The sequence below is a fragment of the Tauraco erythrolophus genome, chromosome 3 (genome assembly GCF_009769465.1).
Source record: "Tauraco erythrolophus isolate bTauEry1 chromosome 3, bTauEry1.pri, whole genome shotgun sequence".
In the NCBI taxonomy this organism is placed as follows: domain Eukaryota; kingdom Metazoa; phylum Chordata; class Aves; order Musophagiformes; family Musophagidae; genus Tauraco; species Tauraco erythrolophus.
In genome coordinates, this window is record NC_141467.1 from 105,354,180 (window position 1) to 105,369,999 (window position 15,820).

General features: G+C 55.7%; 4 protein-coding genes across 4 annotated transcripts; 2 read left to right on the top strand and 2 right to left on the bottom strand.

Annotated features, from left to right (window-relative positions):
- Positions 1-1,689: 1,689 nt before the first annotated feature.
- Positions 1,690-2,028, bottom strand: LOC147529123 (feather keratin 1-like). The gene has a single exon (XM_086609647.1). The coding sequence runs from the start codon at positions 2,026-2,028 to the stop codon at positions 1,690-1,692; it is 339 nt and encodes a 112-aa protein (XP_086465773.1).
- A 2,873-nt stretch (positions 2,029-4,901) lies between these two features.
- Positions 4,902-5,240, top strand: LOC147529124 (feather keratin 1-like). Its single transcript, XM_086609648.1, has one exon. The coding sequence runs from the start codon at positions 4,902-4,904 to the stop codon at positions 5,238-5,240; it is 339 nt and encodes a 112-aa protein (XP_086465774.1).
- A 3,210-nt stretch (positions 5,241-8,450) lies between these two features.
- Positions 8,451-8,789, bottom strand: LOC147529125 (feather keratin 1-like). The gene has a single exon (XM_086609649.1). It carries the CDS (start codon positions 8,787-8,789, stop codon positions 8,451-8,453), a length of 339 nt encoding a protein of 112 aa, XP_086465775.1.
- Positions 8,790-13,129: 4,340 nt separating this feature from the next.
- On the top strand, positions 13,130-13,468 carry LOC147529126 (feather keratin 1-like). The gene has a single exon (XM_086609651.1). It carries the CDS (start codon positions 13,130-13,132, stop codon positions 13,466-13,468), a length of 339 nt encoding a protein of 112 aa, XP_086465777.1.
- The last annotated feature ends 2,352 nt before the right edge of the window (positions 13,469-15,820 follow it).

Below are 15,820 nucleotides of genomic sequence, written 5' to 3' on the forward strand. Positions count from 1 at the left end.
TGGTTGCCCAGAACTGTGTCCAGATACCTTTTGAATGTCCCCAAGGGTGGAGACTCCACAACCCCTCTGCGCAACCTCTGCCACTGCTCGTCACCCTCACAGAAAAAAGTGTTTCCTGATGTTTGGAGGGACCCTCCGGTGTTTCACTTTGTGCCCACTGCCTCCGGTGCTGCCACTGGGCACCACAGAGAATATCCTGGCTCTGTCCTCTTTGCACCCTCCCTTCAGGTACTTAAAGACATGGATGAGATCTTTCTGAGCCTTCTCATCTCCAGGCTAAAGAGTCAAGAGTCCCAGCACCCTCAGCCTTTCCTTATATGAGAGATGCTCCAGTCCCTCCATCGTTCTTATGGCCCAAAGCTGGACTTTCTCTAGGATGTCCATGGCTCTCTTGTACTAGAGAGCCCAGAAATGGACACAGGACTCCAGATGTGGCATCACCACTGCTGAGATGTGCTGGCAATGCTCCTCCAAATGCAGCCAAGGACACCACTAGCTTTCTTTGCTGCAAGACCACATTGATGCCTTGTGTTCAAATCGGTGTCCACCACGACTCCCAGGACCTCTTCTGCTGAGCTGCTTTCCACTTAGGTGACCCCCAGCATGTCCTGGTGCCTAGGGTGGTTCCTCCCCAAAATCAGAACTTTCCACTTTTTCTTATGGAACTCCATAATGTTCCCATCAGCCCATTTTTCCAGCCTGGCGAGGTCCGAAAAGGTTGGAAAAGACCCTTGAGATCATCCAGTCCAACTGTTAACAAACACCCTCAGGCCCTTTTCCACCAGGCAGCTTTCAGCCACTCTTGCTCAAGCCTGTGGCGTTGCAGGGGCTTCTGGTGACCCCAGTGCAGGACCTGACACCTCGCCTTGTTGAACCTCATACAATTGGACTCGACCCATTGAGCCAGCCTGTCCAGATCCCTCTCTAGAGCGTTCCTACCCTCAAGCAGATCAACACTCCCACCCAATGTGGAGATGTCTGCAAACTTACTGCGATTGAACTCAATCACCTCCTCCAGATCATCCCTCTGGATGGCATCCCTTCCCTCCAGCGTGTCAACCGCACCACACAGCTTGGTGTCATTGGAAACCTTACTGAGGGGTCATTTCTTAAGAAAGATCATGTAGCCCTTTTCCAACCACCCTACTGGCCTCCTGAGCAGTGGTTTTGTACAGGGTGAGACTGGAAGAGCCTTGGGAGAAGAAAGGAGGAGAAGGCAACTCAGACAGGGCTGCAGTAGAACTTTATTGAGACAAAGAAAAGAGTGAAAATGCAGGAGCGCCAAGTGGAAGGGAGCTGGTCTGAGATGCAAGTAGGGCGACCATCAGCCAGGATTCCTTGTGTGTGAGAGATCTTACCAGAGCACAAGATCTTTGTGATCCGCAGTTGGGGAAGTGCACCAGAGGTCCCCAGTTCTCTTTAGGTCTTCGGAAACTGGCTGCAGCAGAGAGTAGTGTTAGTAGAAGAAGGGGTGAAGCGACGAAAAAAGTGGGAGAAGGGGAGGAGGTCCGTCGACCATGTTTCCAGGCAGATGGGACAGGCTTGCCCCTTCCCTGCTTGCTTGCTTGTTTGGTGCCTTGAGAGGAGGAGGTGTGGATGGCAGGTCCACGTGCCAGGAGGTACGTCCTCAATCCATGTCGTGACTTCCAGTGTGTGAGTGGCTGGTGTCAGGGCTGGTTGCAACAGCCCTTAGCAGGGGTAGGAGCCCCATCTGCCCCTATAGCAGCCCAGGCCTCCGAAGCCGTAGCTGCCCAGGCCTCCTAAGCCGTAGCCATAGCCGTAGCCAAAGCCCCCAGAGGACACGGGCACTCCCTGGGCACTGAGGACGTTGCCCACGGCAGCGGATGAGGAGGATCCGACGGCGGTGCTCTGGGGGAAGGAGCTGAGGATGGGTCCTGGCAGGGTGACCAGCACGGTGGAAGGCTGGATGACGACGCGGGAGTCCTCGCACTGCCTGACACAGGGCTCGTTGCAGCTGTTAGCCAGCGGGGTGGGTCCGCAGGGGCGGCAGATATCGTTGCAGGCCATGGCCGTGGTGTGGAGGGGCCCTGGAAGAGAGGGTGCTAAGGAAGCGGAGGGACGTGGAGGTGCGAGGGGTGGTGATGCAGGAGGGCGAGGGAGTGGGGAGGCTGGTGTGGGGCTGTGGGGAGCGTGATAGTGGGGGGGTGTCAGGGGTGCTGAGGCTGGGGGCAGAGCGTGCTGGAAGAGAGAGGTCAGACGGGGCAGGAGGAGGAGGGGAAGGGGGTTGAGGCTCACCTTGCTGACGGCGGAGGAGAAGGTGTCAGGAGAAGTGTGTGAGGGACAGAGGTGCTGGGTGGCTTTTATGCTGCTCCCCCAGGGGCGGGACAGCCTTTGCACATGGCAGCATCTTGCAGCAAAGAGCTGTTTCATGCCACAGCCATGCCAGCAATGAGGTGGGGTGTGTTTTCCTTACATCATTTCTCTAATTCCATGTCCTCCCCTTCAGGACGTGTCCACTTGTCCTTGGTGGCAGCTTTTTAGTGCCAGTGTTAGAGGGCAAAGTCTTTGTGTTGATGGTGCATTTCATGGCAGGCAGAACTCATGACCAAAGTGTAGGAGAGGTCGGGTGTCATCAGTGAGGTCATCCCATGGCACTCGTGTGCTGTGGTTTGCGGGTGCGTTGTGAAGAGGGGGTTCCATTTCCTCGCAGCTCTGGCAGGGTGGTCTGGGCTTCTTCGATGTGTGGGGCGTGAGGCTGGGCTGCCCCTTCCATCACATTCGCTCCCTCCCTGCCTTGCTCCAAGGTCACTAAGCCTCTCTTTACGCCTGGCCTTTCCCATTGGGTGAGCTCTGGGGGTGTCTTGGTGTCCCTCCTGCCTTTCAGTTCATGGTATGGGGGCTGCAGGGGTGGCTCCTGTCAGAAGATGGAGTAACAAGAGGCCATGTGGTAGCCCTGTATGGTAGGGACAGTTTTTGATTGTCTAGAGCTTGATGATGGTGACAACAGGGTGTCATGTTTGTGGGTGAGAATCGAGGGAAGGTCAACTGGGCAGATCTCACGGTGGGAGTCTGTTATCGACCACCCAACCAGGATGAAGAGGCAAATGAAATATTCTGTAAGGAGCTGATAGAAGTCCTACAGTTGGTAAATATTTCTCTCGTGCAGACTTCACCTTCCCAGATATCTGCTGGAAATGCAGTAGAGGAGAGAGGAAACAGTCTAGGAGGTTCCTAGAGTATGTGGAGGACAACTTCCTGACACAGCTGAGAAGTGAGCCAACTACGGAAGGCACCGCGCTTGACCTGTTGTTTGCAAATGGAGAAGGACTTATAGCTGTTGTGATTATTGGAGAACGTCTTGGGCAGAGCGATCACATAATGACAGATTTTTCAACTCCTGAAGAAGTAAGGAGGAGCTTCAGCAGAACTGCAGCCTTGGACTTCTGGAGGGCAGAGTTTGGTCTGTTCAGGAGCCTGGTTGACAGAGTTACTTAGGAGCCAGTCCTGAAGGGCAAGGAGTCCAGGAAGGATGGACATCCTTCAAGAAGGAAAACAGGCCGTTCCCATGTGTCGAACAACGATCCGGCGGGGAGGAAAAGTGTCCTGGCTGAACAGAGAGCTTTGGCTGGAACTCAGGAAAAAAGGGAGAGTTTATGAGCTGTGGAAGAAGGGGCCGGTGACTCGGGAGGATCCTCTTTCTGCCCATCAAACACTGTGCAGAGAAGTGGCCTCACCCCTCAGCACTCACCCCAAGTAAAGACCCCAGAGGCTCAGAACATTCTCCCTGCTGCAGCCATGTGTCCTCTGACTCTCACCACACTCACAGGTTCTCCAGAAATTCACCTGCCATTTCGAGGTGACAAGATCCACATCAAGATCTAAGTCATGCCAACACCCCAAACCTGCCGGCCCCAGCTAAAGGGAGCGCTACGGAAGGACCAACACATCTATGTGGGGACCCTGGCAAGACTCCCGATATGGCAGGGCTGGAGAGCTCTGAGCCAGGGCTGCCAGGACAACGTCCTGCTCTGGCAAACAGCCCTCCTGTGCCTGCCGGCACTGCCCGCCCCAGGGAGCGCCCCAACATGGCCACAGCCCAACCAGGCAGCCCCTTTCTCCCAGACACAGCCCCACAGGCAAGAGGGGCACCAAGACACCCCCAGAGCACACCCAGTGGGAAGGGCCAGGGCTAAAGACGGGCCGAGCAAACTCGGAGCACGGTGGGAGGGACTGAACGTGATGGAAGGGGCGGCGCGTCACACCGGGCACAGCTCCAAAGCCCAGACCAGCCTTCCACGGCTGCCAGCAAATGGAACCCCCTCTTCACAGCTCACTGGCAAACCACAGCACAAGAGTTCTGCGGGATGACATCACTGATGACACCCCACATCTCCTACACTTTGGTCACGACTTCTGCCTGCCCTGACACGCGCATCAACACCAAGCCTTTGCCCTCTAATACTCACACTTGAAAGCTGCCGCCAAGGACAAGCGGGCACGTTCGCAAAATGAGGACATGAAATTGGAGAATTGCGGTGTGGGAAACACACCCCACCTCATTGCTGGCATGGCTGTGGCACCCAACAGCTGCTTCCTGCAAGATGCTGCCATGTGCAAAGGCTGTCCCGCCCCTGGGGAGCAGCATAAAAGCCACCCAGCACCTCTGTCCCTCACACACTTCTCCTGACACCTTCTCCTCCGCCGTCAGCAAGGTGAGCCTGAACCTTCTTCCCCTCCTCCTCCTGCCCCGTCTGACCTCTCTCTTCCAGCACGCTCTGCCCCCAGCCTCAGCACCCCTGACACACCCCCACTATCACGCTCCCCACAGCCCCACACCAGCCTCCCCACTCCCTCGCCCTCCTGCATCACCACCTCTCGCACCTCCACGTCCCTCCGCTTCCTCAGCACCCTCTCTTCCAGGGCCCCTCCACACCACGGCCATGGCCTGCAACGATATCTGCCGCCCCTGCGGACCCACCCCGCTGGCTAACAGCTGCAACGAGCCCTGTGTCAGGCAGTGCGAGGACTCCCGCGTCGTCATCCAGCCTCCCGCCGTGCTGGTCACCCTGCCAGGACCCATCCTCAGCTCCTTCCCCCAGAGCACCGCCGTCGGATCCTCCTCATCCGCTGCCGTGGGCAACGTCCTCAGTGCCCAGGGAGTGCCCGTGTCCTCTGGGGGCTTCGGCTATGGCTATGGCTACGGCTTAGGAGGCCTGGGCAGCTACGGCTTTGGAGGCCTGGGCTGCTATAGGGGCAGATGGGGCTCCTACCCCTGCTAAGGGCCATTGCCACCAGCCCTGACACCAGCCACTCACACACTGGAAGTCACGACATGGATTGAGGACGCACCGCCACACTTTGGCTGGCTGATGGCCTCCTCCTCTCAAGCCACCAAGCAAGCAAGCAGGGAAGGGCAGCCAGGGCTGCCTGCAAACTGTCTCAACTACTCTCTGCTGCAAACTCCTTCTCACAAGCCAAAGACCACCAAGGACCTCCAGTGTGCTGCTCCGACTGCGGACCAGGGAGATCTTGGTGATCTGGCAAGATCTATGTCACACAAGGGACCTCAGCTGATGGTCGCACTACTTGCACCTCAGACCAGCTCCCTTCCGCTTGGCGCTCTTGACTCTGCACTCTTTTTTCTCTCAATAAAGTTCTCCTGCATCCAAGCCTGAGTTGCCTTCTTTTCCTTCCTTCTCTCAGGGCTCCTCCATCTTAACCTGGCACCAAACCAGGGCTCCAGAGGCCATCAGGGTGGGCTGGTGATGAACCAGTTCTCAGCCTCATTTAAGCTTGGCAAAACCATCCCATCCCAACACAAACACAGGGAGTGCTGGAGACGTCGTGTGCATGCGTGCTCCAAGGTGCCAAGACCTCTCCTGGGAAATATTTCAACAACATCACCACAAATTGGCACATTTTTGCCTTCCAAGCGCATGACACCAGCACTTCACTTGCCCAACCAAAGCCCTGGGGACAGTAATGCTCAGCTGGCCATGCCGATGGTGCAATCTCTCACTGTCGGCACACTCTCAACCAACTCTCTTCTCCAGCACCATTCTCCAGCCCTAACAAGAAATACTCTCAGGGAAGCAGAAAGGAAAGCTGGAATATGCAAAACAGAAAGGAAGGAAGGAGGAAAGGAAGGAGGAAGGGAGGAGTAACGGAAGGAGGAACAATGTGTGATTTCCAAACAGGGGCTCAGCATTGCCCTCTGTGTCCCCATGCCAGAACCTGAAGGACACGGGCACACAGGGCTCAGCTCCCTTCACCACTGGGACCATCACTGCCCAGGGCATCTCCCCTGTTCTCTGCACAGGCGAAGGCAAAGAAAGGGCTGCACAGAGCATCGCGTCCCTCCTCCAACCTCCCTCCCGCTCCACCACTCTTCAGCTGCACCAGCCTTTAGGGCTCCCACACATTTCTCCGAAGGAAAAGTTTGCAGCAGGCAGCAAGGGAATCCTGGAGAAAACTCAACACGCTCTTCTGCTCCCTGTTTCTCACACAAATCTCCATGAACCCCCATCTTTAGCTGCTCAAGTTGACACCACCTTTGCCTGGACCTTCCTCACTAACGGTGCCTCCATGCACCAGGAACGAGGGTGTGCAGGAAACCGCACGGCCACAACGATGCTCAGGCAGGAGCGTGGGCACAAGGGCCCCAGCACAAACCAGCACCGCTCGCCTGTCCAGCACACTGCAAGACCACTGGATTCGGTCAGCCAGGAGCAAAGGGGGCTCAGAGGATAAGTCATTTCTCTCTCAAACTCCCTGACAGAAGGTTGTAGCGAGGTGGGGTCAAATAACAAGCAACAGGATGAGGAAAGGGGCACCAGTTACACCAGGGAAGGTTTAGATGGTCCCACCTTTGCTGTGGTCCCCAGCCCAACTGCCTGGCAGTGCCCATGACACCAACTTCCCTCACACCAGGAACCAGGGCCATCAAGACAGGACAATTTCATGGTCCCATGTCCTCATCTCCCTTGCTGACGGGTACCCAGGTCACCAAGCCCCTTGCTCTCCCGTCCTCACCAGACCCAAGTGTGGATTCCTGTTGCGCTGTCCACCTGGCTGTGTGGTCCCCATTCCACCTACAAGAGAGTCCCCGGGGTCAGAGCCTCCTTCGGCCGCATCCACCTGCTCCGGCATGGATCCACAAGGGGCTCGACGTGGGTATCTGCTCCACTCCGGACCTCCAGGGGCTGCAAGAGGACAACCTGCTTCACCAGGGTCTTCACCATGAGCTGCAGGGAAATCTCAGCTGCAGTGCCTGGAGCATCTCCTGCCCCTCCTTCTTCACTGACCTTGGTGTCTGCAGAACTCTTTCTCTCACGTACTCTCCCTCCTCTCTCCCAGATGCTGCTGTGCAGCAGTTTTGTCCCTTCTTAAATTTGTTGTCACAGAGGTGCTACCGCCGTCGCAGCTGGGCTCAGATTTGGCCACTGGTGAGTCTGTGTTAGAGCTTTCTGGAACCAACTCCCTTAGACACAAGGAACGAATATAGAATCATGGAATCATAGAATTTTTAGGTTGGAACAGACCCTTAAGATCATCAAGTCCAACTGGTAACAAACACCCCCAGGCCTGTTTCCACCAGGCAGCTTTCAGCCACTCTTCCCCAACCCCGCAGCATTGCAGGAGCTTGTGGTGACCCAAGTGCCTTGTTGAGCCACATACAATTGGCCTTGACCCATCAATGCAGCCTGTCCAGATCCCTCTCTAGAGCCCTCCTACCCTCAAGCAGATGAACACTTCCGCCCAACTAGGTTTTGTCTGCAAACTTACTGAGATTGCACTCAGTTGTCTCCTTCAGATCACCCTCCCGATGGCAACGCTTCCCTCCAGTGTGTCAACTGCACCACACAGCTTGGTGTCATTGGAAAACTTACTGATGGATCATTTCTTAAGAAAGCTCTTGTAGCCCTTTTCCACCCACCCTATGGCCGCCTGAGCAGTGGTTTTGTAGAGTAATCTGGAAGAGTCTTGGGGGAAGAAAGGAGGAGAAGGCAACTCAGGCTGGGCAGCAGCAGAACTTTATTGAGACAATGAAAAGAGTGAAAATGCAGGAGCGCCAAGTGGAAGGGAGCTGGTCTGAGATGCAAGTAGAGCAACCATCAGCCAGGATCCCTTGTGTGTGAGAGATCTTGCCAGAGCACAAGCTCTTTGTGCCCCGCAGTGGGAGAAATGCACCAGAGGTCCCCGGTTCTCTTTGGGTCTTCAGAAAGTGGTTGCAGCAAAGAGCAGTAGAAATAGCAGAAGGGACGATGCGAAGAAGGAAGTGGGAGAAGAGGAGGAGGTCCATGGGCCATGGTTCCAGGCGGTTGGCACAGGCTTGCCCCTTTATTGCTTCCTTGCTTGTTTGGTGCCTTGAGAGCAGGAGGTGTGGATGGCAGGTCCACGTGCCAGGAATGGCCTGGAAGTACGTCCTCAATCCATGTCGTGACTTCCAGTGTGTGAGTGGCTGGTGTCAGGGCTGGTGGCAATGGCCCTTAGCAGGGGTAAGAGCCCCATCTGCCCCTATAGTAGCCCAGACCTCCTAAGCCATAGCTGCCCAGGCCTCCTAAGCCATAGCCATAGCCGTAGCCGAAGCCCCCAGAGGAGATGGGCACTCCCTGGTCACTGAGGACGTTGCCCACAGCAGCGGATGAGGAGGATCCGACGGCGGTGCTCTGGGGGAAGGAGCTGAGGATGGGTCCTGGCAGGGTGACCAGCACGGTGGAAGGCTGGATGACGACGCGGGAGTCCTCGCACTGCCTGACACAGGGCTCGTTGCAGCTGTTAGCCAGCGGGGTGGGCCCGCAGGGCCGGCAGATATCGTTGCAGGCCATGGCCGTGGTGTGGAGGGGCCCTGGAAGAGAGGGTGCTGAGGAAGGGGAGGGACGTGGAGGTGCGAGGGGTGGTGATGCAGGAGGGCGAGGGAGTGGGGAGGCTGGTGTGGGGCTGTGGGGGGCGTGATGGTGGGGGGGTGTCAGGGGTGCTGAGGCTGGGGGCAGAGCGTGCTGGAAGAGAGAGACCAGGTGGGAATGGAGAAGGAAGGGAAGGGGGTTGAGGCTCACCTTGCTGATGGCGGAGGAGAAGGTGTCAGGAGAAGTGTGTGAGGGACAGAGGTGCTGGGTGGCTTTTATGCTGCTCCCCCAGGGGCGGGACAGCCTTTGCTCATGGCAGCATCTTGCAGCAAAGAGCTGTTTCATGCCACAGCCATGCCAGCAATGAGGTGGGGTGTGTTTTTCTTACATCATTTCTTTAATTCCATGTCCTCCCCTTCAGGACGTGTCCACCTGTCCTTGACGGCAGCTTTTTAGTGCCAGTGTTAGAGGGCAAAGTCTTTGTGTTGTTGGTGCGTTTCCTGGCAGGCAGAACTCATGACCAAAGCGTAGGAGAGGTTGGGTCTCATCAGTGAGGTCATCCCATGGCACTCGTGTGCTGTGGTTTGCAGGTGCGTTGTGAAGAGGGGGTTCCATTTCCTCGCAGCCCTGGCAGGATGGTCTGGGCTTCTTCGATGTGTGGGGCATGAAGCTGGGCTGCCCCTTCCATCGCATTTGCTCCCTCCCTGCCTTGCTCCAAGGTCACTAAGCCTCTCTTTACGCCTGGCCTTTCCCATTGGGTGAGCTCTGGGGGTGTCTTGGTGCCCCCCTTGCTTTTAACATCGTAGCTCTGTGTACTGGCTTTTTCTGGCACGGTTTTGGTTGCACAGGGGCTTCAGGGATGGCTTCTGTGGGAAGATGCCAGGAAGGAGAAGTGGTGGGAGAGCCCTGTATGGTAGGGAGGAGTTTATGGTTGTCTAGACCTTAATGATGGTGACAATACAGTTGAGCATTTGTGGGTGAGAATCAGGGGGAAGCCAACAAGACAAATATCACAGTGGGAGTCTGTTATCGACCACCCAACCGGGATGAAGAGGCAGACGAAATACGCTGTTAGAAGCTGAGAGAAGTCCCACAATCTCTAGTCCTTGTTCTCATGGGAGACTTCAACTTCCCAGATGTCTGCTGGAAATGTAGTAGAGCAGAGAGGAAACAGTCTAGGAGGTTCCTGGAGTGTGTGGAGGACAACTTCCTAACACAGGTGGTGAGTGAGCCAACTAGGGAAGGTGCCATGCTTGACCTGTTCTTTGCAAACAGAGAAAGACTTGTGGGTGACGTGATGGTTGGAGATCATCTAGGGCACAGCGATCACAAAATGATGGAGTTTTTGATTCTTGGAGTAGTAAGGAGGGGCTTCAGCAGAACCTCTGTCTTTGGCTTCAGGAGGGCAGAGTTTGACCTGTTCAGGAGCCTGGTCACACAGTGCCTTGGGAGGCCGTCTTGAAGGGCAAACAAGTCCAGGAACACTGGCCATAACTCAAGAAAGGAATCTTCAAGTCGCAGGAGCAAGTCGTCCCCATGTGCCAAAAGACGTGCCAGCAGGGAAGAAGACTGGCAAGAAGAAGGGACAAAGCCCAACTAGAACTTAACCATGGATTTGAAGGATGGATTATGGCATCGACAGATTGAACACATGTTGGATAAGGAATTGGCTGGATGGTGGCACTGAAAGAGTTGTGGTCAATGGCTCCATGTCCAAGTGGAGACCAGTGACGAGTGGCGTTCCAAAGGAGTCGGTGTTGGAACCGGCGCTGTTTAACCTCTTTGTCGGCCACATAGACAGTGGGATCGAGTGCACTCTCAGTAAGTTTGCTGATGACACCAAGCTGTGTGGTGTGGTCGACACGCTGGAGAGAAGGGATGACATCCAGAGGGACCTTCACGCTGAAGAGGTGGGCCAATGCAAAACTCATGAAGTTCAACAATGTGAACTGCAAGGTCCTGCACATGGGTCAGGGCAATCCCAAACACAAATACAGGCTGTGTGGAGAATGGATTGAGAGCAGCCCTGAGGAGAAGGACTTGTTCATGCTGCTTTACGACAAGCTCAGAACGTCAGCCCACAGCATGTCCTGGTGCCCAGTGCTATTCCTGCCCAGATGCAGGACTTGTGCTTCCCACCGCTTACTCCTCTTCAACTTCAACAGATTCCTCTCTGCCCTATTCTCCAGCCTCTCCAGCTCACTCTCAATGGTGGCACAACCATCCAGTGCCTCAGCTACTTCTCCACATTTTGCATCATCAGCCAAATTCCTGAGTGGGACTCCATCCCACTGCCCAGGTCATTGATGAGGAGGTTATGCAGTGTCGGCCCCTCAGATCCATGTCCAGAGCTACACCACTTCAGGCTTGCCTCTAACTGGACTTTGGGCAAGACATCACAAGCCTCTGTGCCCAACCCTTCAACCACTTTGTAGTCTACCTCATTCTCCACTTACTCACCCCGTGCTTTCTTGTTGTCAATCACATCTTCCCCTTCATAAATTCACACCGACAAATCCCCATCACTTGCTTGTCCTTCATCTGCAGGTTTGTCCTGGGCTTGGCAGTGCTTTCCTGGATGATTTCCTCCATCACCATCCCCATAAATGTGGTCATGGTCGGCAAAGTCTCGTTTCCCAAATCATTCATCCTAATCTTCAAGCGAGCTTTTGCCCTTCTGCTCCACGGGAGGTTTCTGTGATCAAATTCTGTGATCCTAATCTTCTTCGAGCTAGGAGGTCTATGAGTGCTCTTACAGGCATCAGAACCCACTTCTAGGCACCATGACCCTCACAAGTGGCCTCCAAAGGACATCAGCCAGTTCCCACAGCATTTGTGGCAATGACCCATCAAGCCCTGCGGACCTGCGTACACCCAGTCCCAAGACATTCCTTTTTACCTCCCTTCATCTTCCTCAGCAACAAGCACTGATTGCATGAAAAACACCCTACAAAACACTCACCTTGGTGGAGCAGGCCGTGCTGAAAACCCTTCGGCACGCATCCACCATCACCAAGGCCTTGGCTCTGCAGCCCCGTGCACCATGCTCACCTCCCATACCCTCTGCAGTTCCCAAATCCTCTTTCCACCCATCAAAGACTGTGCAGAGAAGTGGCCTCACCCCTCGGCACTCACCCCAAGTAAAGACCCCAAAGGCTCAGAACATTCTCCCTGCTGCTCCCACGTGCCCTCTGACTCTTAACACGCTCACGGGCTCTCCAGAAATGCCCCTGCCCTGTCCAAGTGATCCACATCAAGCACTGTGTCACACCAGAGGCTGCAAATGTGCCGGCCCCAGCTAAGGGCAGCGCTATGGAAGGGCCAACACGTGTCCGTGAGGAACCCGGTAAGAGTCCTGACTTGGCAGGGCTGGAGAGCTCTGAGCCAGGGCTGCCAGGACAACGTCCTGCTCTGGCAAACAGCCCTCCTGTGCCTGCCGGCACTGCCCGCCCCAGGGAGCGCCCCAACATGGCTACAGCCCAACCAGGCAGCCCCTTTCTCCCAGACACAGCCCTACAAGCAAGAGGGGCACCAAGACACCCCCAGAGCACACCCAGTGGGAAGGGCCAGGGCTAAAGACGGGCCGAGCAAACTCGGAGCACGGTGGGAGGGACTGAACGTGATGGAAGGGGCGGCGCGTCACACCGGGCACAGCTCCAAAGCCCAGACCAGCCTTCCACGGCTGCCAGCAAATGGAACCCCCTCTTCACAGCTCACTGGCAAACCACACCACAAGAGTTCTGCGGGATGACATCACTGATGACACCCCACATCTCCTACACTTTGGTCACGACTTCTGCCTGCCCTGACACGCGCATCAACACCAAGCCTTTGCCCTCTAATACTGGCACTTGAAAGCTGCCGCCAAGGACAAGTTGACACGTCCTCAAGAGGAGGACATGAAATTGGAGAATTGCGGTGTGGGAAACACACCCCACCTCATTGCTGGCATGGCTGTGGCACCCAACAGCTGCTTCCTGCAAGATGCTGCCATGAGCAAAGGCTGTCCCGCCCCGGGGCAGCAGCATAAAAGCCACCCAGCACCTCTGTCCCTCACACACTTCTCCTGACACCTTCTCCTCTGCCGTCAGCAAGGTGAGCCTGAACCCCCTTCCCCTCCTTCTCCTGCCCCATCTGGCCTCTCTCTTCCAGCACGCTCTGCCCCAGCCTCAGCACCCCTGACAGCCCCCCACCATCACGCTCCCCACAGCCCCACACCAGCCTCCCCACTCCCTCGCCCTCCTGCATCACCACCCCTCGCACCTCCACGTCCCTCCGCTTCCTCAGCACCCTCTCTTCCAGGGCCCCTCCACACCACGGCCATGGCCTGCAACGATATCTGCCGCCCCTGCGGACCCACCCCGCTGGCTAACAGCTGCAACGAGCCCTGTGTCGGGCAGTGCGAGGACTCCCGCGTCGTCATCCAGCCTCCCGCCGTGCTGGTCACCCTGCCAGGACCCATCCTCAGCTCCTTCCCCCAGAGCACCGCCGTCGGATCCTCCTCATCCGCTGCCGTGGGCAACGTCCTCAGTGCCCAGGGAGTGCCCGTGTCCTCTGGTGGCTTTGGCTATGGCTATGGCTATGGCTTAGGAGGCCTGGGCAGCTATGGGTTTGGAGGTCTGGGCTGCTATAGGGGCAGATGGGGCTCCTACCCCTGCTAAGGGCCATTGCCACCAGCCCTGACACCAGCCACTCACACACTGGAAGTCACGACATGGATTGAGGACGCATCGCCAGGCTTTGGCTGGCTGATGGCCTCCTCCTCTCAAGGCACCAAGCAACAAGCATGGAAGGGCAGCCAGGGCTGCCTGGAAACAGTGTCTCAACTACTCTCTGCTGCAAACTCCTTCTCACAAGCCAAAGACCACCAAGGACATCCAGTGTGCTGCTCCGACTGTGGACCAGGGAGATCTTGGTGATCTGGCAAGATCTGTGTCACACAAGGGACCTCAGCTGATGGTCGCACTACTTGCACCTCAGACCAGCTCCCTTCCGCTTGGCGCTCTTGCCTCTGCACTCTTTTTTCTCTCAATAAAGTTCTCCTGCATCCAAGACTGAGTTGCCTTCTCTTCCTTCCTTCTCTCAGGGCTCCTCCATCTTAACCTGCACCAAACCAGGGCTCCAGAGGCCATCAGGTGGGCTGGTGATGAACCAGTTCTCAGCCTCATTTAAGCCAGACAAAACCATCCCATCCCAACACAAACACAGGGAGTGCTGGAGACGTCGTGTGCATGCGTGCTCCAAGGTGCCAAGACCTCTCCTGGGAAATATTTCAACAACAACACCACAAATTGGCACATTTTTGCCTTCCAAGCGCATGACACCAGCACTTCACTTGCCCAACCAAAGCCCTGGGGACAGTAACGCTCAGCTGGCCATGCCGATGGTGCAATCTCTGCATCTCCCCTGTTCTCTGCACAGGCGAAGAAGGGGCTGCACAGAGCATCGCGTCCCTCCTCCAACCTCCCTCCCGCTCCACCACTCTTCAGCTGCACCAGCCTTTAGGGCTCCCACACATTTCTCCGAAGGAAAAGTTTGCAGCAGGCAGCAAGGGAATCTTGGAGAAAACTCAACACGCTCTTCTGCTCCCTGTCTCTCACACAAATCTCCATGAATCCTCATCTGCCACCCCACACGACAGCAGTGAGGATGCTCCGAGGAGTGAGATGGAGGGAAAATGCCCGGATTCAATAACATTCCTGAAAAAAATTCTGCCATCTCTAAAGACGTCTAAAGACCCTGCAAGCAACTTTTAAGGGTCGAAAAATAACCCACAAAAGACACAAAAATCCCCATTGTCCTACCACTTCGAGTGAATCCATGAAGTCCTGCTGGAACAACGGGAAGAAATCCACCCCACAGAGCCCTTCTGGGGGAAAAAGACTGTTGAAATTAGATCAAAAAATTACCTGGTTAGAAAGCCCCGTCTAAACAATGTCAAGGTCAACCAAAAAGCCCACAAAACGCTACCAAAATTAGAGGGGAAAGAGAGAAAAGAATCAATTAAAAAAAAAACAAAAAGAGGAAAAATGCAAGGAAACGTCAAACTGTGAAAAAAAAATGATGAGGGAAGGCGGGACGCAACGACACGATCATGCTAAAAAAATGGGGACAACCCTGAAACTCTCAAAAGTGAACATCTGCCCTGCTTGGAGCAACAGAGGGCTCAGCACAGACATCCTGCGCCCATCACGTGTCACCGTTCCTCATCCAGGGGGTCCTTGGACCAGCCAGACGGGGTGCTTGGACCAACCATATGGGGTCCTTTCACTGTCCTCCCCAGCTGAGGTGTCCCAAATTCACTGCCCCCACCACTTTCAATGTCCACGTCACCTTTCATCCTTATTGCAAGGTCCCTGAGACGTTGGTCTACTGTCTACTGAGACACCAAGGTCTACTGTCATGGTCCCCCCTCGTTGTGGGTCACCAGTACAACCACCTGGCAGCCACCATGAAACTATCTCCCCTCACTGCGAGGTCCCAGGGCCACCCATAGGGTCCTGTGTCCCTGTCCCCACCTTGACGTAAGATTTGAGGGCAACCAACGCAGGGTGCCCAGGTCACCATCACCTTTGACGTAGGGTCCTCAGCTGACCCATGTGGGAGGTCGACGAGCCACTTTACCCCCATCTGTACGTTCCTCATCACATCTACGTAGGGGTTCTCAAAATACTGCTCCACCTCCCTATGGAGTCCAACGTCCACCTCAGCTGAATCTGGGAAGCTTTGCATTTATCAGACCTTTTCACTGCCTACATGGCCACAAGAACCTCAGGCTTGAAGCCCCGAGAAGCACTCTCACCTCCAGTTCCCCTTTACAGTGTCCCCTTGTGTGGCAATGGCAGTGACCACGGGTGACAGCGAGTGACATCAGCGATTGCGCCATCTTCTCGGCTGCTCCTTATCCGGAGCGGACATATCCCAGGCTCCCGAGCGTGCCACGAGGGTCACGTCTTTGACATCAATGTGGTGCTTTGAGGCCCCTTGGTGGACCGTATGGATGGCAGGACACC

Excerpts from the sequence above, each read along its gene's own strand:
- LOC147529123 (XM_086609647.1), bottom strand. The coding sequence starts at position 2,028 with ATGGCCTGCAACGATATCTGCCGCCCCTGCGGACCCACCCCGCTGGCT.
- LOC147529124 (XM_086609648.1), top strand. The coding sequence starts at position 4,902 with ATGGCCTGCAACGATATCTGCCGCCCCTGCGGACCCACCCCGCTGGCT.
- LOC147529125 (XM_086609649.1), bottom strand. The coding sequence starts at position 8,789 with ATGGCCTGCAACGATATCTGCCGGCCCTGCGGGCCCACCCCGCTGGCT.
- LOC147529126 (XM_086609651.1), top strand. The coding sequence starts at position 13,130 with ATGGCCTGCAACGATATCTGCCGCCCCTGCGGACCCACCCCGCTGGCT.